At 53.9% G+C, this 21566-nt stretch overlaps 3 protein-coding genes across 3 annotated transcripts in view; 2 read left to right on the top strand and 1 right to left on the bottom strand.

Moving 5' to 3' along the window:
- The window catches only part of GALNS (galactosamine (N-acetyl)-6-sulfatase), a gene marked incomplete at its 5' end in the record, with an annotated part of 45982 nt that extends 41178 nt beyond the window's left edge, over window positions 1-4804 (top strand). Inside the window, one exon of the mRNA XM_080351832.1 lies at window positions 2370-4804. Within this exon, the coding sequence (XP_080207958.1) occupies window positions 2370-2456 (87 nt within the window). The 3' untranslated portion in view covers window positions 2457-4804. The remainder of the gene's footprint in view (window positions 1-2369) is intronic.
- Window positions 4805-10969: 6165 nt separating this feature from the next.
- Window positions 10970-14473, top strand: APRT (adenine phosphoribosyltransferase). Its single transcript, XM_080351980.1, has 5 exons — window positions 10970-11064; window positions 11389-11492; window positions 12367-12500; window positions 13373-13451; window positions 13571-14473. Exons 1-5 carry the CDS (start codon window positions 10985-10987, stop codon window positions 13711-13713), a joined length of 540 nt encoding a protein of 179 aa, XP_080208106.1. The 5' UTR covers window positions 10970-10984; the 3' UTR covers window positions 13714-14473.
- A 2080-nt stretch (window positions 14474-16553) lies between these two features.
- On the bottom strand, window positions 16554-20534 carry CDT1 (chromatin licensing and DNA replication factor 1; the record flags this gene model as incomplete). The annotated part of the gene is made up of 10 exons (XM_080352076.1): window positions 16554-16717; window positions 16811-17012; window positions 17094-17228; window positions 17596-17784; window positions 18056-18159; window positions 18443-18588; window positions 18693-18887; window positions 19370-19590; window positions 19684-19848; window positions 20172-20534. The coding sequence occupies 10 exons, from the start codon at window positions 20532-20534 to the stop codon at window positions 16554-16556; spliced, it is 1884 nt and encodes a 627-aa protein (XP_080208202.1).
- Between the last annotated feature and the right edge of the window lie 1032 nt (window positions 20535-21566).

A 21566-nucleotide genomic window follows, 5' to 3' on the forward strand; every position in this document is an offset into this window, starting at 1 on the left:
AATAAACACTGTTCTGTGTTCCTCTGGGACCTTTTGGGTTCAGACGCTCTCCCCAGTGCCTGGCTGCTGCCAGAGGCCCACACTGGAAAGGCATTTCTTCTGTGCTGGTTCTGGCTCCAAAACTGGTTCATAAACTGTCCGAATAGTCCCCTGTTCTGTGACTACCCTGGCGTAGTGTGTTTAGGTGCTGAGAAAACATCTGCTATCCCTGTTTGTCAACAAATAGTGTCTTTGGGTTGCCTGATGGAAAAACGGCTGGACTGGAGGTCCCGGACTCCACCCCATACCCCAGCCCCATGTTTTGCAGCCCATGGGCTGCTGCTTCTGCTTCAGCAATGGCAAAGCACTGTGGTGCCTGCCCAGGCCATGCTCCAATGCTTGGCCAAGCTCAGACTACATCTTTCAGGACATCTGAGGCAGAAAAGCCTTCCTGGTGGGCTGGAGGGCTCTTCTGATCCCAGGAGAAATGTTCAAATCCCAGCAGGAAACTTTTTTACATAATGAGTTTTCTATTCTATGTAACCTCCTAACAGGCTAGTTACACGGTCACTAAACTAAAATAAACAGGCACAAAATTATCACCTTTTGAGACCAGAGATGAAGATAACCAGATCATTTTTGAGTGATAGTATTGCTGGGGTTGATTGGGCACTAAATCTGTCTTTGGGAGATGCTGGGAGATAAATATCACCTACTAATACTAAGCCTAACGCTGCCTTCTCAATTCTGTCATCTGTTTATTTGCTATGGGCATTTAATGTCATTTCTGGGACAGAGGAGAAGAATCACCTTTACTTACACATAAGCAAAGCAGACGGATCTTTTTGCAGCTGCTGCAGTCACAGATTGCTGTAAGTGCAGCAGCATCAGCGCTCCCGAGCTGGGAAGGATTTGCTGGCCCGCCTGTGGCCAGTCCCACCAGCAGCGAGGATGAAGCTCCTGCCGAGCCCGTTCTGCTGCGTTTTCCTCCTGTGGAAGCGCAGGAGAAATTGTACCATGCAGTAGAACTGCACTGGCTTGTCTGCATGTTTAACTTGCAACACACATGGTGTCCTCAGGGCTCTCATGCTTAAGCTCAGTCCAGGAAAGCTGACTCGAACTGCAAGACTAAAGCAAACACGATTTGTTGAGGTTGTGTTGGTTTGGTTTGTTTTTTTTTCAAAAGAACAAATATTTCATTTGTTTCTTTGGAGGCATCTGAAATTTCCAGCGGTGTTTGTGCATGTTAAAATTGAGAAACGGATTTAGAAAAGAACGTTGATTGTTCTTAAAGCGTCTGGAGCCCTTCATGGAGTGCCTTCCACCAAAGGTCCCCTCTGCTCTGCTCCCTCTGCAGCCATAGCTGGTGTCTCACTGCCATCTGTTGTCAGCTCTGCGGAATAGAAACCTGCTCCGGCATTTTTTCTGGGGTTAAGCTTTTTACTCTATAGGAATTCAATTCCAAGAAAACATAAATGATTTGAAGGATAAAAATGAGTAAAATGAAAGGCAATAGGTCAAAGCTGAACTGATGTTTAATAGGTGCCAGCAGGAACCTCCCATGGACGGACAGACCTGGAGGGAGGGAGAAACAGAGAATGAACACAAAAGCTTTTTGAAGGCAAAATGGGAACTGTGACCATTAACATTGCTGCAGTCCTGAATTTAAAATGATAAAACTCCATGAAACTGAAGAAATTTTAATCCAAATTCCTTCCTCCCTTAATCCCTTTGGAAGATGCGGTTTCCCTGCTGATGTCCTTTCTCTGTTGTGCACATACTGGAGGAAGGTAGTTCAAGAAACATGGAAACAAGAGAGGCAAATATTAATACTTTTGGTCTGCATGCACTGGAGTAGTTGTCTCATATATGTCTCCAACTCCATCTGTTCATGAATTCACCCATCATAATGCTCATTAGAACAGGCGTTCCTACCTCTCTCACACTCTTGGCCTTCTGTTACTTTTTGCTTGTTTCCTCATCAAGGTGTGTGGATGTCTTAGTGCTGAGAACAATAACTCTTTTTCTGGATTCAAGGAAAATTAGGGGTTTCACCTCATGGTCTGCTTGCTCCACTCTACTACAGGAAAGACAGGACGGTCGCCAGAGTCCCAGCAAACTGCATTTCCACAGGAGACACCGCGGTATCCCAGGAGAGGGAATCTTCTGCTGCAGAACCATTTCTACTCTTTCTCAAAGCTTTTTTTGAGTAGTGTTTGGAGTTGGGAAGTTGATGAGCCAGGAGCGTCAGCTGCAAGAGGGGTTTCATTTTTCACGCAGGACACAAGAGCGTCTTTGTGAGAATCAAAAGGGGTTCGTTACGGTACAGGGCTTAGCAGATAACGTGGTATGAATAATTTTTCTGTGTATTTTGTGTTTGGTTTTAACAGAACTGGTCTCCTCCAGGCTGTGAGAAGCTGGGAAAGTGCCTGACACCGCCCAAGCCTGATCCTAGGAAGTGCTTTTGGCCTCACTGATCTCTGCAGCTCTCAAGAGCTACACAGAGAAGCTATAACCAGCCGGACACAGGGTTTACAACGCATGTCTTCTCATGTTGGCACTCCTGTTTACACAGAAAGGGTGTGATGTATCTATGATATCATCATTTGCTCTTCCAAAAGGGTCAATGTTTATATTGCTAGTGCTCAGGGTTTAGCCTTGGCTCCTCTGTTGTTTCAGTTGTTTCCGTAAATGGTAACTTCTCAGTGAAGACTCTTTCAACTGTAAAAGCTCTCTGGACAACCACAACTCTGCCACCACCCCAGAAACGCCGTGGACGCACCATTCCTCTTCCTCCTTCCACCCAACCTGCTTTCTCAAATCGTTGCTCCTTTGGATGCCCCAGCAGCAGCCATGGGGAACTGTTCAGGAAACATAGGGCTACCAGAAAGCCCTGCCCTTGTTTTGCTTGCCTGTCACTTGTTGATTTAACATTTGATTTCCATTGTGAACTCTTTGGACACCGACTTATTTTTCTTTTCTCCGTAAGCTTGCAAGCACTGGGTGCAGCTTTATGGCCCAGAGCACTGCTGTGCATCGCTGGGTGCAAGCGAGTGCTCCCACCCTCCCTTCCTTCCGTCTGGAGCTGCAAACATTCCCTAGGTAATGGTATGAAAAAATCTGAAGATAGTGTTTGTGTAAGTATTGCCTTATTGATGGTGTGCAGGATATTCTTAGGGCACTGAGGGTCAGTTGTTCATTTAAAGGGTTTTCTTCATTTCCAAAAACCTGAGTCCAAATATGGTTTAAGTCACGCTTCTAGTCTCATGATCTGGGCCCAGCCAACTACAGGCTCAGAAATGCCCGTTTACATCAGACGTTAACTCTTGACCCTGTTTCCAGCGTGCGCTCTCTGAGGAATTCTCCTTGTGCAAACTTTCCACAGCCTGGGTGTAGCACTTCTTTAAACAGAGTTCACGGTAAATGCCGATCCTTCGCACAATTTCACATTGCAAATTTCTCATCTGCCTTTCAGTCTGTTTCACACCCTTCGCTATGGCTAAAAAACATGTCTGGAACAAAACCGAGCAAAGTTACTCTGGGGCTTCAGGGGAGCAGCTAGAACAACACTGAAAGTGCTGTTTGCACCACCGACAGCCCAGCTTCCACCCCTCCCGGATTTTATAAGTACATGTGCCCTCTCTGTATGGTGTGGTGCTGCATTGGGAAAAATCGAGGCACCCTGTACGTGCAAACAGCCCTTCTTCTTTCCCAAGCAAAGCTCAGGGCTGATTTGAAACAGGCTGAGAGCTCTGCTCTGTGTCTGTGCTGCTGCTCTGGGCTGCTTTTTACCCTCCCCTCATCCCAAACGCTCTCCTTCTCTCCGTTCCCATGGTTTATGCCACCTGTAATCCCCTCCTCAGTAATTCCTAGTGTATATCTCATGAAGCTGGATAATCCTATAAGACTGTAATAAGAACAGCACTTGAGTCGGCTCTTACTGTTCCACCTGTCAGGAGTCACAGCCTTCATCGGCTGGCAGAGCCTCTGCATCTCTCTGCACATCTGCAAATGGGGCTTGTTGATAGTCTGAGCTGCCTTACGATGTTCCTAATGGTCCTTCCAGTATGCCAAGGCATTTCCAGTTCATCCATAACATTTCTCCTTGTTTTGACATAGTGGGGATAGCTCAAGTCTTGGGAGACTGTTCTTCAGTCAGGACTTGCAGCAGTCATGTGTGTCCATCAGCACAGGAGACCAAACAGAAATCAATAGCTTCCCATTTTCTGGGTGTTGTCCACCTCTGCTTTAGTGCTTCTGTAACCCAGAATTGTTAAGAGCCCTGCAGTCCACGAATACCAGCAGATGAAGATACCACCAGTGGAGGGAGTCCAGCGCTGCAACTCTGAAAACCCTCCTCAGCTCTTGGATCGCGATGAACGCGCCTGCTGCGAATTGTAACGGCGCTTTGTCTTTCTGCGTCCTGCTTATTGAGAGGTCACGTCGCACGGTGGCAGCTTAGCAGCTCGGCACCAGCCCAGACACATTTCTCAGCTCTTTGCATCTGCAGAACGCACGTCGTGAGCACACGGGCTGTCCCCCGCCTGCCGCTTCATCCTTCACTCTTTCACAGCTTGCAGGTTTGAAAATCTTGCTTTTTCCCTCTTGCTTGGACAAGCCATCCTGTCCTCAGCGCACCCGGTGTTTGTTTGGTTACCCAGCACACAAAGTCCTCATTCCTCATTGAAATAATTTCCCTGTGCGTAAATTCTGGATGTAAACTTCACACTAGAAAGCTGGCTGCTATAAGTGAGTTGATTTCATGTCTGTTTATTATCTGCTTCATGTCCCTTTATTATAAAAGATCAAAGCTTAATGTGAAGAAGCTACTGCTTTGAATTTGAATAATAATAGTTTTACAGCTGGATAACTAAGGAGGATTTTAAATCAATGCCTTTCCCAAAGATGTACATATTATAAAGTTGTGAGATAAAGAACTAATGAAGAAAAATAAACTAATTTATCAGAAATGCATTATACAATTCATCTGTGTGCACCTGTAAAACAACTGAATAACACCTTGCTCTGGGACAGTCTCACAGATACGCCTTCCAGATCACGGGACTGACCTGGGTTAAAAATAACTTGTTTTGTTTTCCCTGTATTATTTTTAACGTGGATCGATTTCCCAGCCCACACAGCTGCCCAAGCACAATTCTGAGCCTGGTGTGGGGACCAGGGATGGATGCGGCCGGAGGTTGCGGCCACCAGCACGGCCCCAGCTCCAAACCGCCCTCAGATTATGAAACACAGACGTGCATCACCACATCTGCCCTTAATAATCATGCCGAACCTCAGAGCTGAAGCTGGGCCGGGTAATACTTGCCCAGTTTGAGGAACTGGCTGTACTGGGGCAGATATTGGCTTCACGGGAGCTGCTGCGGGACCTGCCTGGGGTTGTATGAGCAATAGTGATGGGCAGGAGTGGGGCTACTGGGATTTACTGATCGGTCAGGGACCCACAGCTTGAAGCTGGTTTGTTGGTGGCTTCTTTTTTCAAAACATACAAGCTAAAGGAATGACAATGTCTGTCTAAGACTGCGTCTATGTGATATTCCTTTCTTATATTTAAATATCTGCTACAAGCTTAATATCCACTTGTGCTTAAAGTCCAAGGAATTTATTCTTGCCTTTAATTTCCAATTAGCTGAGTCTCTCAAGTCTCCCTGCTCTGCCCCCGAGGCTGCGTTATCATCTGACCCTCCATGCAGAGAACCTCCCGAAATGGATTTAACTAATAATCGTGGAAAAAAGTCCTACTGCATTCCCAGTCTATAGCTGCAAGAATTGGAGCCTTGATTTAAAATCCTGCAGCGACAAATGGATTATTTCGGTGGCAAATTAGTCTCTGTGGACCAACAATTTGGGGATCTGAGGACTGGAATTGGAAATGAGAAAGATCAATTCCGAACACTTAGAGCTGAGGTTAATGCCCTGGAAACTGCATTGAGTGCGGTGATAAAAGATAACGCGCCTCTGCGTTGTGAATGGGAAGCTGACAAACACAGTATTAAACGTGAAAATGGGCAAATTCAGAACGAGAGCGAGCGATACCTGCGTATTTGCTAATAAAATGTTACACACTGTCTGGGGACTGAGTTTTCAGGCAAGCGCTGAGGATGACAGCGGCTTTTTATAAAGAAACTGGAAATAATATTGCCGAGGATGAAGCTATTGGACTCAGGACAGTCGCTGCCGCCTGGATGCCAGTACCTGGTGGTGACTGGCTTCCAAAAACCACCTGGTTCCACAGAAAGCAAAGCAGATGAGATGAGGATCTCCTGAAGACTGGAGAATACATTTTTCCCAGTGAGGACATCTTTGCAGTCGCCGTGCAAAATAATTTCAGGAGCTGCAGGACCTTTGGAAGGTGAGAAGGGTTTGACGCGGGGCTCCGGGGAAGGTGGTGCTGGGAGGTGGTTTATTGTCTGCGTAGTCGCCAGCAGAGCCAGACGAGAAATAACCCCTCAGAAATCTCACTGTTGTCCTCAGCACTGGGAAACTTCACAATTTGCATCTCCTTTTTCTCTCCCAGAGTTCCCCCGAATGCTAGTTCTGTGTCCAGATCACTGTTTTGCAGATAGAGTGGCTTGTTTTCCATTTTGTTTTCAGTTACAATAGTTTTATTTTCAGTTGTAATACTTGTAAATAGACTTCTGCTTTTGTTTTCTGGTAGTATTTGAGGTGAGGTTTTTAGAAAGCAACACAGCGGTGCCTCTTGAGTTAAACCATTAGTTTTTAAGAACAGTTGTAAGGGAAGAACTGAAATCCCATTTTAGGTTCTTTTTTATTTTTTTTCCCTTTGGAAACTGGCTACTTTAACCACCAAGAAAATACTCCGTTTGCCTGTTTTCTTTATATCCCCTTCCACCGTTTAGAGTTTTGTTGTTGCTTGAAGCATAGTTGGGATCATATAAATCCGCAATAAAGGTGGATCCATAGCCAAAAGCCTGTGGTCTCTTTCCAGTGAAAAAAAAAACCCAAACACTTTGCCATCCAACTTCTCGAGTCTGGCAGCTCTTTATGCCTTTGTCCCTCCCGGAGTCACTTAACACCCCTCTGGGCGATATGTCGGTTGGTAGCACGATTCCCATCTGGAAGGGATACGGGGGCTGAGAAGCCCATGGGTGCATTGGCCAGCAGCGAGGAACGCGTGCCAAATCCATCCGTTCTGGATCGGGTTTTAAATCCCCTCCCAGCTCGGCCAGAGCGGGAGTTTGGTGTCTCCTCCCAGGGCCTGATCCAGCCGCTGCCCCCAGGAGCTGCTGGGTGCTGGTTCATGGTGCCTTCACCTCTTTTTTGGGGTCAAAGCTCCCTCATTACTCGGTATGGACGCCTTGGTCACCAACCCAGGGAGCTGGCTGGGGAACTGCATTCTTCTGCTGTTGAAATAAGATATGTCAAATTTGGTTGGGGTTTTTTTAATGGGTTTAAAGTGCATGCGTTTCTAAAGCTGAAATTGAAACGTTCCAGTGGATTTGAAAGGAAATTTTAGTTCTCATTTCCCCTCGTGGGGTTTGTTGAAATTTTGAGCACTTTGTTCCGCTTCACACTGAAGTTTTAAAATCCTTAGTGGAACAGAAACTTCCACACTCAGCGCAGCTCTTCTAATTGCCTGGTTAAGCTGATTAGAGTTAACCCACAAGATTTTGTACCCCACGGTCTTTATGTTCATAGGTTAATAATATCTCTCATATCAGGATCTCCAAGCACTTTTAAATCACTGATTGCTTCTGTGTCCAAAAGAGGGGCAAAGCCAGTGTCATGGGACCACAGGACCATAGTGTCCCCCTGCTACTGGTGTCCAGAGCTGCGGGGTGACACAGAACAGCCCTAAATCTCTGATCCACCAGCAGATGTTAAGACACCTCCCCGGTGATATTCCAGAGCCCAAGTCCTTTGACATCACATTTGGAAATGGGTCCTAGGAAAGTTCTTTTCAGATGGAAATTGCAGTAGGAGTCAGCGCTGTTGTTTGAAAGGTTGAACAATTACAGGGAAAATTAATTTACTTTGGATGTTACAAACCAGTCTATACTGGTAGGTGCGATTCATATCCTTTGAAATGGAGGATTAATGAGGTGAAGTTCTGACAGAGATCTGAGAAATGTTGTTTTTAAACCTGAGCTGGCATGCGGCATCATTTCTGGCGGCTGAATCACTTTGAAGTCCGATTTGGTGTAACCTTTACGCTTTTCCTGGCAGAACTGACGGTGTCTGAGGGGCCTGATCCCACATCAGAGGACGAATCCCTGCAGATGCTTCTTCACCCAGCTGCTGGGCGCAAAGGGACCGGTGGGAGCCGTGAACATCTCCTACTGGTGAGACCTGCTGGTTTGGCTGGGCCCAAGGGGCCTGGGAACCTCGCTCAGCCTCGAGAAAAATATATTGGTGTAGGAGGGTCACAAACAAAGGTGTGATGGAGACCCCAGCTGATGGATCCTCCCCTAGTGAGAGGCAGAAGGCTGCCTGCTGTTTGCACTGAGGCAGGAGAGCCCTTTCCCATCTCCTGCTTGTTTCCACGGGTAGGCAGATAAATTCCATCACTCCCATCTGCCAGGAAGAGGGGGAGTTGCTGGAATAGCTCATTGTCCAGTATCATGGTTGGGAAGGTTACAAGAGAAACCCTTCCAGCTCATCCGAGGGAGCAAGGGTGTTGCGAAGCTCCTGTTCCAGTGGAAGGCTGTGTGCTTCGGCTGTGTTTGCTTCGCTGGAACAGCTGTTAGAGAGGATTTTTCTGGTGCCAAAGAGATAATCTGACTTCAGGGAAAATCTTAGTCTGTAAGGGAATGGTTGTGAAAGCAGGCACGCTGCCCTCCTGTGCTGTCTCTGGCAAAGAGAGCTTAACAAGAAAGGGAGCAACCTTTGGACTGGCCTTCAGCTCGTCTCGTTTGCACCTCGGGCCAACATCCGTTAAAGAGGTGCCTTTTGCTGCCTGTAAATGAATTAAAAAGAAAATAGAACAGTGAAGGATTCAGTGTGTGGCAAATTATTCCTGAGGGTTTGCACCAGGCACTGGGAAATATGCAACGACACAGGATGTGTTGAATGCTGGGATGTGGGCAGAATCAGGTGTCCCGTGAGCTGTGCTGTGCATGTGAGCCCATCATGGCTAATTCGGAGAGGAGAGAAGCTTCCCCTCCTGTGCCCCAGAGCTGCTTCTCATAGCAGGGAGAACCACGGGCCTGTTGGGAGCAGCTGGTCCAGCGAGAACAGGAGAAAACAGCTCTGCGTTCATTCCCAGCCCACAAGGTCCACATCAAATCACTGCAAAATACCCAGCTGGCTGCTGTCACTGTCACATGCCTCGAAAACAGGTGCTAGTGGCTGTCCAGGTGTGGAGCTTTGATTTCTGCAGTGGGTTGTACCCAAATGCATTTGGACCAGATCCAAGTCATATTTGCTCATGTAAGAGGAGATCTGTACTCGCTCAGCAGTCCGGCTCCTGCCCACGATGGATTTTGTACAGACAAGCGGCTGTTTGCCCATCAGGCGATGGGAGATAGGAGCTGTGTGAGGGTGCCCTGACCCACCGTACAAACCAGTGACACCAGTAGCTGCTGAGCACCGAGGGCGCCCAGCCTGGCTGTGTTATCATCCCCCATGAACGTAATCCAAACCAACGGTTTTAACAAACACAAAATGAAATTCCAGGGGTTCACAACAGTTGACGAGGAACAGAAAAACAGGAAATAGTTTAGTGCTAACAGACTCGCTATCTCTGCAAGGCGCTGGGAGGGGTGAAAGGAGGTGGAAGTGTAACCCCTGGGCACAGGACTCTTTTCCAAAGCTGGCTGGGGCAAGGCAGGCTCCCAGGGCTCTGTGTCCTGGAGAAACACGGATCCACACATTGCAGGTACCAGCGCACTCTTCAGTGGGGAACTGAGACTCCCTGCACTGGGCTACCGGGGCTCTGTACAATGAAGGCACCCAGCCTCTGTGCAGCGGGGTACAGAGCACTGTGCATCTCAGAGCAGGGGGCATCGAGGTACGGGAGCTCCCTGCTTCGAGGTACTGGTGAAATCGGGGCTTTGTGCACCAGGGTGCCAGAGCTCTACCTACTGGGGGACTGGGGTTCTGTGCCCCGGTGGGATCATGGCTCTGTGCATCAGGGTATCAGAGCTCCATGCACCAAGTGAACTGGTGCTCTGTGCATGAAGGTGCTAGAGCTCTGTGCACTGGGGTGCCTTAGCTCCATGCTCCAGGGTGGTGGGGCACTGTGCAGCAGGGGGACTGGAGCTCTGCCCTCCAGGGTACCACACTTCCATGCACCAGTAGGACAGGGCTCTGTGCACTGGGGTTATCAGAACCCTGTGTGCCAGAGCTCCATGCACTTGGGGGATTGAGCTTCTGCGCCCCAGGGTGCCAGACCTCCATGCACCAGGAGACTGGGGTTCAGTGCACTGGGCGGTCAGGGCTCTGTGCACAGGGGTGCCAGAGCTCCATGCACACGAGGGACCTATGCTCTGTAAGCAGAGGTGCCAGAGCTTCATGCACCAGGGGGTCAGAGCTCCGTGCAGGGGGTTATCAGAGTTCCATGTGCCAGAGCTCCATGCACTGGAGGATTGGATTTCTATGCCCTGGGATGCCAGACCTCCATGCGCCAGGAGACTGGGGTTCAGTGCACTGGGGGGTCAAGGCCCTGTGCACCGGAGTACCAGAACTCCACGGACACAGGGTGCACGGGGGTGCCAGAACTTCATGCACTGGGGGCCTGGGGCTTTGAGCTCCGGGGACTGGGGCTCCGTGCACCGGGGTACCACAGCTCCATGCACTGGGGGAACTGGGGCTCTGTGCACCGGGGAGACCCGTGCTCTGTGCACGGAGGTGCCAGAGCTCTGACCCCCGGGGTACCGGAGTTCCGTGCACCGGGGTAACCAACCCCCGTACGTCGAGGAGCCGGCGCTCGGTGCGGGCTGTACCCGGGGGCGGTGCGGGGCGGAGCCGCCCGCCCGGAGCCCCGCCCGGCGCTGCGCGGTGCGGAGGTGCGCAGAGTGGGGCCACCATGAGCGAGGAGACGCTGCAGCGGGTGCGCGACCGCGTCCGGCCCTTCCCCGACTTCCCGGTGCCTGGCGTGCTGTTCCGGTGCGGCGGGGATGGGGATGGGACCGGACCGGATAGGAGTGGGCCGGGCTGGGCTGGGCTGGGCTGGGCTGGGCTGGGCTGGGGGCTCGCTGCCAGCTCCTCTGCAAAACCCCCCTTTCCGCCCCCCCCGGCATCCCCCCCCCCCCACCTCGTCCCCCCCAGCTCGTTCCCCCCCCCCGGCATCCCTCCCGCCTCCCATCGTTCCCCTCGCCCGCTCCTGGCAGCACAGGACAGGACCCGCTCCCCCGGGGCTGAGCAGCTCACTGTAAAGCCAGCCCGACTTCCGGAGCTTTGTATTATAACTGCTGTCCCTCTTCGTTGCAGAGATATCAGCCCCTTGCTGAAGGATCCTGCAGCTTTCAGGACTTTGATTGATCTTCTGGAAGATCATTTGAGGGCATCTTTCCCCAAAATCGACTTTATTGCAGGTGGGTGTTGGTTAAAACATCTCTGAGGCCAGTGCAGAGTATGGTGTCCTCAGGCTGCCTGGGCGGGAGGTGTGGGGAGGCTCCTCTGCTAATGGGGCAGCAAATACTGTAGCCTTTGGTCATTATAAACACCCAAATGTTGGCCTGTATCGTATGGTAATACCGGCCAGGTTATACCCATAACTTCTGTAGTTTCCTGAAATACTGGTTTTGGATGTGGCAGATGGTATCTAATGATACTTCAGTGCCAGTTTCGTAATTCATTGCTTTCATCATTTAAAAAAAGAGTCAGGGAGTACTGAAAGTCTGATGTAAAAATCTTACAGGCATGGCCTTAAGGTCTTGCACAGTCCGCACGGCAGGCAGACCCTGTTCCAGCATGTTTTCCTTCCCAGGGGACCTTCTCAAGCCAACAGAAACAGCCTTTGTGGTGATAAGGAGCTAGAGCGCACCTGTGAAAGCGGCTGAGCATGGCAGTGCTCGCTCAGGGCTGGGCGACAGCACAGAGTCCGAGGTGTCTGGACCAAACCTAGGCCAAGTGCCTCATGATAACTGAAGCGTGAACACCAGCGGTGCAAAGTCCCTGGCTGTGTGGCCAAACTGATACTGGGGCTTTGCTGAGCTTATCTCTAAGAAGGAGAATAAAACGGGCTGATGGGAGGATCGATGCGGTGCCCTGAAGCCTGTCAAGCAGCGTATTTTGGTGAACACAGGCAGTGCAGGAGTGTGGCGTATGTGTTTTTAACCCACAAAAATAGCGATATGAGCAAATTGTTTCTAGAGACCTCCCTGAACGTGGGAGGGTGAAGCTGGGGTGTCATACAAAGACACCTCCGGTCTGTTCTGAGTGTTTGTGCTGCTCTGCTCCCCCCAGGCCTGGACTCGCGTGGCTTCCTCATCGGCCCCCCGCTGGCCCAGAGGCTGGACATCGGCTTCGTGCCCATACGGAAGAAGGGGAAGCTTCCCGGCCCCACTGAGTCGGTCTCCTACACCCTTGAGTATGGCAAGGTAATGTCATGGGGAGACAAGAGGGTCTCCAGGCTGGTTTGGGGCGGGGGAAGTGTCAGCGAGGAGGCGGGGTGGTAAACCCAGCGGAGGGTCCCCAGGTTGGGTTTTGCAGCCAATGCTGATGGTTCAGGAGCAGCGCTGAGTGTCCCTGTGCCCTGGTGCGGCAGCTCCCTCCCAAGCCACGGACGTGCTCTATGTCGGTGAGATGCGCTGATTTTGGTGGGGGGGAAGTGATAAGACTTGATGCTAAATTGCTTTCTTTGGCTTGAGTTCAGGGGCATGAACGTGGAGCGTGTTTCCCACTCTTCCAGTAAGTGCTATAAGTAAAAGCCTTTATTGCATGGCTTCAAAACAGAGTGCTTGCCTCCTAACACCGCAGCCTCTCTGATTAAAGAGCCTAATAACACGCGGCTTAATAACTAACTGCAGGTAGGGACCGGCAGCAGAAACACCAAATCTAGGTGTTATTTATGAGAATTGTTTGGGCCAACCCCTGCCTGGGACAAGTTCCTCTGACACAGGACATGCCTGTGACGGTTTGGATCTGGCTCAGCACTCCAGCCCAGGGCATTACAGGAGATTTTCCCCACTGGAGAACTGCTTTGAGATAAGGTTTCAAGATGGGACCATAACTCACTTGATGAATGTTCAGGATCTTGACTTGCCAGAGGGCTGGCCCAGCAATCACCTAACCTGCTGGATATTTCCATGACAATTCCCTGTAGCTGGAGCATGTGTTTTTGGGGGGTTTTAGATGCTGAGTGTTAAGGTTGATCTCACCAAAGACTTGTCTGCATTCCACTATGTATTAGAAGTTGAAGTGTTTCTCTGTAAGGCAAGACTAAAATGAAGCTGCTGTTTCCACTCTGCAGGCTGAACTTGAAATCCAGAGTGATGCCGTGGAACCGGGACAAAAAATAATTATTGTAGACGACTTACTTGCAACTGGAGGTGAGAGAAGCAGAGGGTGTTGGAGCATGTGGAACCCACATACTCATGCGTTGGGAGCAGTGGCTGAGGGGGTTGAGACTTCCCCTGGCGCTGCTCCTCGAGTGATGCTGTTTCTGCAGGTACCATGTGTGCAGCCTGCGAGCTGGTCAAGAGGCTGAAGGCTGAAGTCCTGGAGTGCCTGGTGATCATAGAGTTAAAAGCCCTGAAAGGAGTGGAAAAGCTCAATTCCATCCCCTTCTACTCACTGCTGCAGTACGACTGAGGAGGAACCAGAAGGGAATTACTCAGTGACTCTTTCTGGGTGTCACAAGGGGGTGGGCGGTGGGGAATCTACAATTTTAATCCTGACCAGATGCCATACAACCATAAGTCTTATTTATTTTCCAAGCCACAGGTTAAGGTGTGTTAACATCCTTTTTGGAGTTCATCCTTTTGGGAAGAAGGAACAGGCTGATTATTTTGTGGGATCGAGACCAAGATACAGCTTCACTGATTCTTTTTTTTTAGGAGACCCAAGTAGAAATAATGTTGCTGAGGCAGGAGGGGTCTGACAGCTTGGTGGGCCAGAATTCCCCTTTGATTGAGCTGTCTGGGAACCCATTAAGTTTGCCAAAGAAGCACAGAAGATGGGCACAAAGTGATTATTTGTTTAAGGGATAAATCTCTAATTCTTCTGCTGCATTCACCTTGGAGCATAAGGATGTGGAAAGGATGATGCTGGTTTGGAGCCCATTCTTGTTGTTGTGTTTGGTGTCAGATAAGGCCACGGGAAAGAAGAAAAAAGAAAGAAAAGGTGGTGTTCTTGCAGCCGAGCTCTGGTGGTCTCACTGGGGTTAATGTGGTGGATGACGTGGGGTTTGGAGATGCTCCTCTAGCGCAGTTCAGTTTGGTCACAGGAGCAGCTAAAACCTAGCGTGCCAAAACTTTCACATGCCTGGAAACATTAAGGACTGTGTCCCTGTCCTAGCAGGGGCTGAACTCAGTGGTAAAATAAATGTTGACTTATTTTTACTTTTTCTAAACTGTCTCAGAGCTGTTCTTGCAGTAGCTGAAGCAGTTCATTACCCTCATGTCTTCCAAGCCCAGGCTGTGCCGTGACCCCATCTTGCCACCCCAGTTGCGTGGAAGAAATCGCTTGCCAGGACTGAGCAGTTCAGGTATCTTTTGTCCGTGCCTGACATCCACCTTTAATGGGTCCTACTGGGTTGCGGTGGAAATGCCCAGTGGAGCACAAACCAAACCCCCGCAGCTCTGCTCACCTCCCCATCCCACGCATGGGGATGCTGCACACCCTGCTCTTACACTTGTAAGGGCTATTACAGCTATTTTTATCACCGTTTCCTGAAAAGCCACTGCAGCGGATGCTCAGTTTGCACTGAGAAACTCCATTCCCCTGGGAGAAACCTACCCCGGGCGCTCGTTTTCGCAGCCAGCCCCTGCACGGAGCCAAGGGCGGCAGCGCCTCGCACGCACACTTGGCACCAGGAGATGGTTCCTGCTGCGAGGTAGAGAAGGGAAAAATCGGTTCCACCCCAAAGAGCCGTGGAAAGCAGCTGCGTGCTGTGGAAGTGAGCGCAAACCTGGCCAGTGCCAGAGCTGGCGGCGTGCGGGGCCAAGGGTGACATCAGGGAGTGTGGGGATGGGGCCTTCATGCCGGCCCAGCTATGAGCAGCCCTTGGTGTAATTGCTGGTAGAGACGAGGCCCTGCAGGGCTGGCTTCCAGGCAGGAGGAAGGGTTTTTTTGTCCCCAGCAGCAGAACGGGAGCTGGCTGCAGGCTCCCCTGGGGCACATGCGTGTGCCTGCCAGGCTGCCAAAAGCAGCTCCTTTCTCCCAGCCCCAGCTCTGCTGTAGTGAGGTGTTCAGCATAGCCCATACCCAGCCTCGCACCCCAGCCCTGTGCATCCCTGCAGCCTCTGGGCTGGGTTTAAACCTCCTCCTTGCAAACAGGGCTACCTCCTGCTAGCATTGCTGGCCAACCAGCCTGCAGGATGGCAAGCAGCGTCCTGGAGGAGAAAGAGGACTTGCCTGCTTCCTTGGGCAGTGCTATGAGGCTCAATGATGCCACCAGCCCCCTGTATCAGGTGGGGGAGCTTCCCTGGACCAGCACATCCCCCACCCAGATGGATGAAGGACAGCCACCTTTCCATGTGCATCCTTGATGTCCCAGGCTACAACCCGCCAAGTTTGGCTCAGAAAGCAGTGTGAGGTGTGCCCGATGCCATGCTGGGTTGACACAGCTCCCACCTCACCCCCTGCGCCAAATGCTGCCCATCCTCCCAGGCTGTCACCTCCGCAGCCATCAGCCCCCTCTTTGTCCCTCTTCCCCAGCCACTTCAGCCCAGTGACACGGCTTTCCCCTGGGGAAAAGCCCCCCCGGCGCCCACCCCCAGCCCTGTGTACAAAAGCCGCATTCAGTTCCCTGCAAACCCACGCTCACTTTTTCCAGTAAGTCTTTCTCCAGGAGCTGGACGGGGACCCAGCCCTTCCCCGCGTGTGCCGGCCGGTGCCAATTGCCATGGAGAACCGCGGGGCTAACAGACAGGCAGCTCACCGAGGCAGAGCACTGGGTTAACGCAGCTATATTTAAAACATTTAATACAAATGTGTTTTGACAAGTCCTGTAGTTGTTTCCAGCAAGTGCTGGAGATGCGTTTTTCCCTCCCTTAAAAACAGAATGAGGCACAGAACTCCAAAAACATCAGTTTGTGATTTCTTCTCTCAATCCTTCCTGCCTGTCACCTCTCACCCTACCCGGTCCTGCCTCTACCCCACCAGGGCCTGGTTAATGGAAGAAACCTGCATCAAACCTTGGGGAGAAACACCAAACCTGCAGAAGGCAGCAAAGCCAGGAAGAGGTTATTTGCTCCTCTTCATCACTTGCATTGTCACCCCAGGACTGCCTGCCTTCAGCTCAAGGGTTAGGGGAGCTACAGCACTCATGGACCCTGGCAGAGTAATTAGTTAAATTAAGGCATTTTGCTCTTCTTCACACACCCCTGAGGGATGAGCCTCCCGTCAGCCCACACCAGATCCTGGAGCGCAGTCGGGTTTTGCTCCATTTAGAGAAGATCGCACGGGGGAAGCCTCGACCCTCACGGGGCTCAAAGAGCCTCTGCCTCCTTCGCCGCCTTGGTGAGCCGCTCAGTGACCAGCCCCAGCTCCTTCTCTTTGTCCAGTTTCATGTAGGTGTCTGTCCGGAGGACGTGGATCCCCACCCAGTCGGGCAGCAGCTCTGCGAAGAGGCGCAAGTGTTTCTCCATCTCACCTGTAAAAAGGAGCAGCAGTGGCCGCTGGGTCAGAGCTCTGCTCCCCAGCCCCTTCCTCCAGCCAGGAGAACCCCCGCCACGGCATTTCCTACCGGGAGGCATCTGCGTGTCGTAGCTGTCGGCCAGCCGGGCGCAAACCACCTCCATGGGCAGTGCCAGCTTCTTCTCAGCCACAAAGACGTTGCGCAGGACGCGGGCCATGGCCGGCAGCCGCCCCAGCATGGCCAGCCGCTCCTCCTGCCCCGCGTCCCGCGTCATCAGCGCCTGCAGCTTCTGCGCCTCCTTCGCCCGGATCTTGGGGAACGGAGAAGATGGGGGTGAGACACCGGCACGTCCCCCCCACCCCGGTGTTCCGGCCAGGAGTGAATTACTCACCCTCTCGAGCAGCGCCTGGGACACCCCTTTGAGAGCGCTGGAGGTGCTGGCAGGGGATGGTGCTTTGGAAACCGCCGGTTCCCCTGCATCGGCTTCAGCGGTTCTTAGGGCCAGGTTGGCGAGAGCTTTTTCCATCTGCTCATGTGGAAGAGGGAGGAGGAATTGGGTTACAGCTGGGAGGAAGGAGAAGTTTCCCCTCCGCCGCCCCCGCCACTGTCCTGCAGCCCAGTGCTCCCAACCCAGCGCCTCCGACCCATCCCTGCCTGCACTGAGGATGCTTCGGGGTGTTTCATCTCCTCTCCCAGCCACAAAGTTAGGACTGAGAGCTCCTCTAAGCCTGAAACCAGTCCTAGACCCTAACTTGCAGCGCTAACAGCCAGGCTGGTGCTCCCACCTGCCGACACCTCAGTGCTCCCAATCCCACAGCTCCAAAACAACCCTTCCCAACCCCTATCCAGTAATATTTTCCTGGAAAGAGAACTGGACCCCAGTCCCAACTCACCTTAGGGGGCAGCATTCCCCGTGCCGAGCTCAGCACCTCCTGTGCCGTGCTCGGCCTGTCCTCCCGCGGCGGCTGCGGCAGCTCCACCGGGCTGATGTCCGGCACCTCGTCCACGTTGAAGCGGGGATGCCAGCGCGTCAGCTTCTCCTCCGGAACCACCATGGGAGGGTTGAGGGCAGCCAGGAATGCCTGGAGAGGAGTGAGAGCTGCGTTGTGGCGTCTGCGGGCCAGGTACGGGGGAGCTGGCCATTGCCCCACCATCCCAGCATGGTTTGGCAGGTTGGTCAGAGGAAATTCACAGCCAGGAGATTCCAGCCCCTATCCTCCCCACTCACACCATGTGCCCAGAGCATCCCACAGGAACCAGTGACATCCCTCAGCCGGGACACCAGCCTGCTCCTCTAGACAGCGACCAGAGCAACCCTGGACCCCGAAAGCGAAGGCTCCAGGGGGGTCTCACCTTGTGATGCTGCCTGACAATGTTCACCAGGTTTCGGTTGAACTCCTTCCTGCGCTCCAGCAAACGCGACGCTGACAAGTGCGGGCGGCCGTCCACCTTCTCCTCTGCAAGGAGACACGAGCGTCACCCACAGCGTCTCGGCAACGCCACAACGGGGCCAAAACCTCGAGAGCATCAGAAAGGACGGGATGGGAGCCCCTCTGTGCGGCTGAGTCGCTGCCAGAATCGCTGCCCTGTCATCCTCCCACTCGCCCCAAAAGTGTTTTTTCCACTTCTGACGTGTCAGATGATTAATGCAACAAGCACAGAGCATCCTGTTGGATTCATGGATCCCAGCCTGCATCGAATGACCCCCCGGCTCTCGTGGCCCCCCCGAGCCATATGTACCTTCCCCCAGCACAGGCTCCAGTGTGAGCTGGTACTCAGATTTCTTCACGCCACTGCCAAAGGTGGGGATGTTCTTCTCCTGGCGTAGCTGGTACGAGGTGGGATACACCGCCTTGATCTGTCCCAGGTGCCGCTCCTCAAACTGCCTGCAAGAGCACCAGGGATGTGGGGAACCCTGAGGGAACACCAGGGCATGGGCTCCCCCTCCAGCCGGGACCCCGAAACAGGCTGCTCGCTGCCGCCAACTCACTTGCGCATCATGTCCTGCACGCCCTGCTTGACCTTGGCAAAGGTGATGGTCTCAGCACGGTTAAAAAGCATCCCGGCGATGGTGTCCACGCTGCGGAACATCTCCGCCAGCACCTTGAACTTGTAGGGCAGTGTGAGCCCTGGGGGCAGCTCCTGCGCGAGCGTGTGGAACCGCTGGTATGCGGGGGGCTTCTCACTATCGGGAAAGGAGGGGATCAGTGTCCCCCAGCACACAACAGCCACCAGCTATGGTGAATGCGGTGCTGGGACAGCCCTGAAGGTGCAGCCAGAACCAAAACCAGTCAGGATGGGTGTCCCACTGCCGACAGGAGCCCAGAAGCTGGGTGCCCACCCCACTGAGGGGACACCTCCACCTCTTCCTCCTGTCCCCAAGCTCTTCTCTGAGCAACCTCTGCCAGTTCCTGGGTCACATCGCCCACCCCAGGGACGTGGATGCCCCAAGGCTCACAGCAGAGTCAGGGGGCCTTGGACCACACTCAGAGAAGCCCTTTGCATGGGGTGGGGCTGGTCAAACTCCCGCAGAGCCTCCAAACCCTTCACAGAGGTGGGAAAAGCCCCGCAAAACCACTGCAGGGCTGCGCAACAGCAAAGGGCAGACACTGGAACACCCCAATTCTCCCTCCCATCAGGGCCTGCACCCCCAAAGCCTCTCCTCACCTGGCCTCTGCCGCAGGAACTGCTGCCCTGGTGTCCCCAGATGCCCCAGTGTCCCCAGATGCGGTTCTGCATCCTGCTTTCTTCTCACGGATCCGCAGCTCCAGTTGCCGCACTCGCTCCAGATGGTTCCGCAGGTCGGAGCTCGCCCCAGAGGGGACAGGTGGCAGCTGCGCCAGCGCTGTCACCTTTTGCAGGCGGCTGCACAGCCCAGCCAGGTCCTCCTGGGTGGGGAGGGGACACACAGTCAGAGCAGGGCTGGTACACCCGTAAGAAACACAAAAACATCAGAGCAGAAAGCTGGACTTGTCCCATACCCGCTGCAGGCGCCTTGTTTTCCCTGGGGGCGCTGTGCCAGGCTGTGTCCTCCCATCCTGTCCCTGGATGGGGGACTGGGTGGTGCTGGCAGGGGGTTGTGCTGCCAGGTCCAGCGAGGGTGCCATCAGGGGACAAGCAGTGGCTGGAGATGAGGGGCTGGTGGCCTGTAAGAGAGCAGAGGAGCATCAGAGACTGCCAGGGGGTATGCAGGGAACGCCCCTGCCAGGACCCCTACCCCAGTGCCCCCCCCCGCACCTCCAGCCTTGAACTGGGTGGGAGGAAGCCATAGGAGGTCTGTCCTAAGGGCAAGCCCTGGTTGGGGAGCCATGTCTGCATCGGGAGAAGAGGGCAAGCCCTGGGCGGGGGGGTCTGCATTAGACAAGGGAGTTAAGCCCTTGGCGGGGGGGTGCTGCTCCGGACAGCGCCCCGGTTTTACACTCCCACTCCCCCCATTTCAGGGCGCATCCCCGCCCCCGGCAGCTCCTACCGCCACCAGCGGCCCCGGCTCCGCGTCCCGCTGCAGCTCCAGCCTCTTCCGCGCCGATTTCCCGCTCGGTTCCCCGGGCCGCGTTCCGGCCGGTGACTCCGTTTCCATCTCCCGGCGGCTTCGCTTCCTACCCGCCAGCCCCCGCACCGCCGGGGAGCCGCTGCGGGCCGGAGTGCGCGGAGAACCGGGCAGCGGCGGCGGGTGAGCGCTGAGTCCCGCCGGGGCACCATCCTGCTCCACCTCCCGGTGCACCGGGGACCCGGCAAGGGCGGCTTTGAGCCGGCGGCTGCCGCCGCGCTTGGCCGGGGCTCCGGTAGCCGCTTTGGTGCTGCCGAAGAAGTCGGTGAGGCGGAGCTGGGCCATGGCGGTGAGGGTCGCTGTCCCGGTCCCGATCGCGGCGACACGTGAACCGCCACCCCGCGCGCCAAAAGCCGCCGCTCTTGGCGGGAACCCGCGTGGCCGCAGGCCCGCCCACCGCGGGGCCGGGCGGGGTCACGTGGGGCGGAATTGGCGCCACGGGGTTCTTAAAGGCGCTGCGCCTACTATACTGCGCTGCTCCACGTGGGGGCCGGGGAGGGGCTGCTCGGTTGCGGGGATCAGACCCGTTCTGGGGGACGGTCCTTGGGCCGTGCCCGGTGCTGCGGCGGCTGGTTCGGGGTACCTGCTGGTGCCCCCTGTGCCCGTTGCAGGGATAGAGGCTGCTTGGCCCTTGGCTTGGTGCAGAGCATGGGTGCTGCAAGTTGGGGGACCCCTGAGCAGGGGGAGAGCAGGGCAAGCAGTTCCTGGAATGGTGCTGGCCCCGGTCAGCCCCTGGACTGGTGATCACCCCTCTTACCTGCTCTCCCTGGTGTGTGGGGCTGGGGGCTGATGCTTTGCAGCTTGCACAGGGCCAAGCCCTGCCCAGACCTCTGCAGTGGCTGTGGGGTCCCTTGAAGGACAGTGCTGCTGCTGCCTCCCCCACATCCCTGGTCCTGGGCAGTGGGTGCTCCAGCTGGGGATAGCCATGGGGCTCTAGAGGCACCTGCAGCACCCCCTGCCCTGGCACCCCCCTGCCCCACAGCATGGCCATGTGCTAATGGCACTGCCCAGACACAGGAGAAGCTTCTTTGCCCATAAAACACCTCACTGGGCACTTAGGCTGTACCCACAGCACATTATGGGGCCAATCTGTTCTCCAGCATCTCTCTTAAAGCCTAAGCAAGGCCGGCAAAATGGACCAGGGCCGGATTCAGCTGCACAAGGCAGGGCTCTGGGGTGCCGTTCCCTGCGCCCATTTACTGCCACAGCCTCCGTTCCCAGTCTGGCTGCGGTGCAGTGGGTGCTCGGGCTGGGAGCGAGACGCCGGCACGGGCACCATGCACCACCCTTTCCTGGATCCGTCTGGATGGGGGGATG

Source organism: Nesoenas mayeri, assembly GCF_963082525.1.
Source record: "Nesoenas mayeri genome assembly, chromosome: 12".
Classification (NCBI taxonomy): Eukaryota; Metazoa; Chordata; class Aves; order Columbiformes; family Columbidae; genus Nesoenas; species Nesoenas mayeri.

Coding starts and splice junctions, on each gene's coding strand:
- APRT (XM_080351980.1), top strand. CDS start 10,985: ATGAGCGAGGAGACGCTGCAGCGGGTGCGCGACCGCGTCCGGCCCTTC. Junction 11,493..12,366: donor CAAAATCGACTTTATTGCAG/GTGGGTGTTGGT, acceptor TGCTCCCCCCAG/GCCTGGACTCGCGTGGCTTC. Junction 13,452..13,570: donor CGACTTACTTGCAACTGGAG/GTGAGAGAAGCA, acceptor CTGTTTCTGCAG/GTACCATGTGTGCAGCCTGC.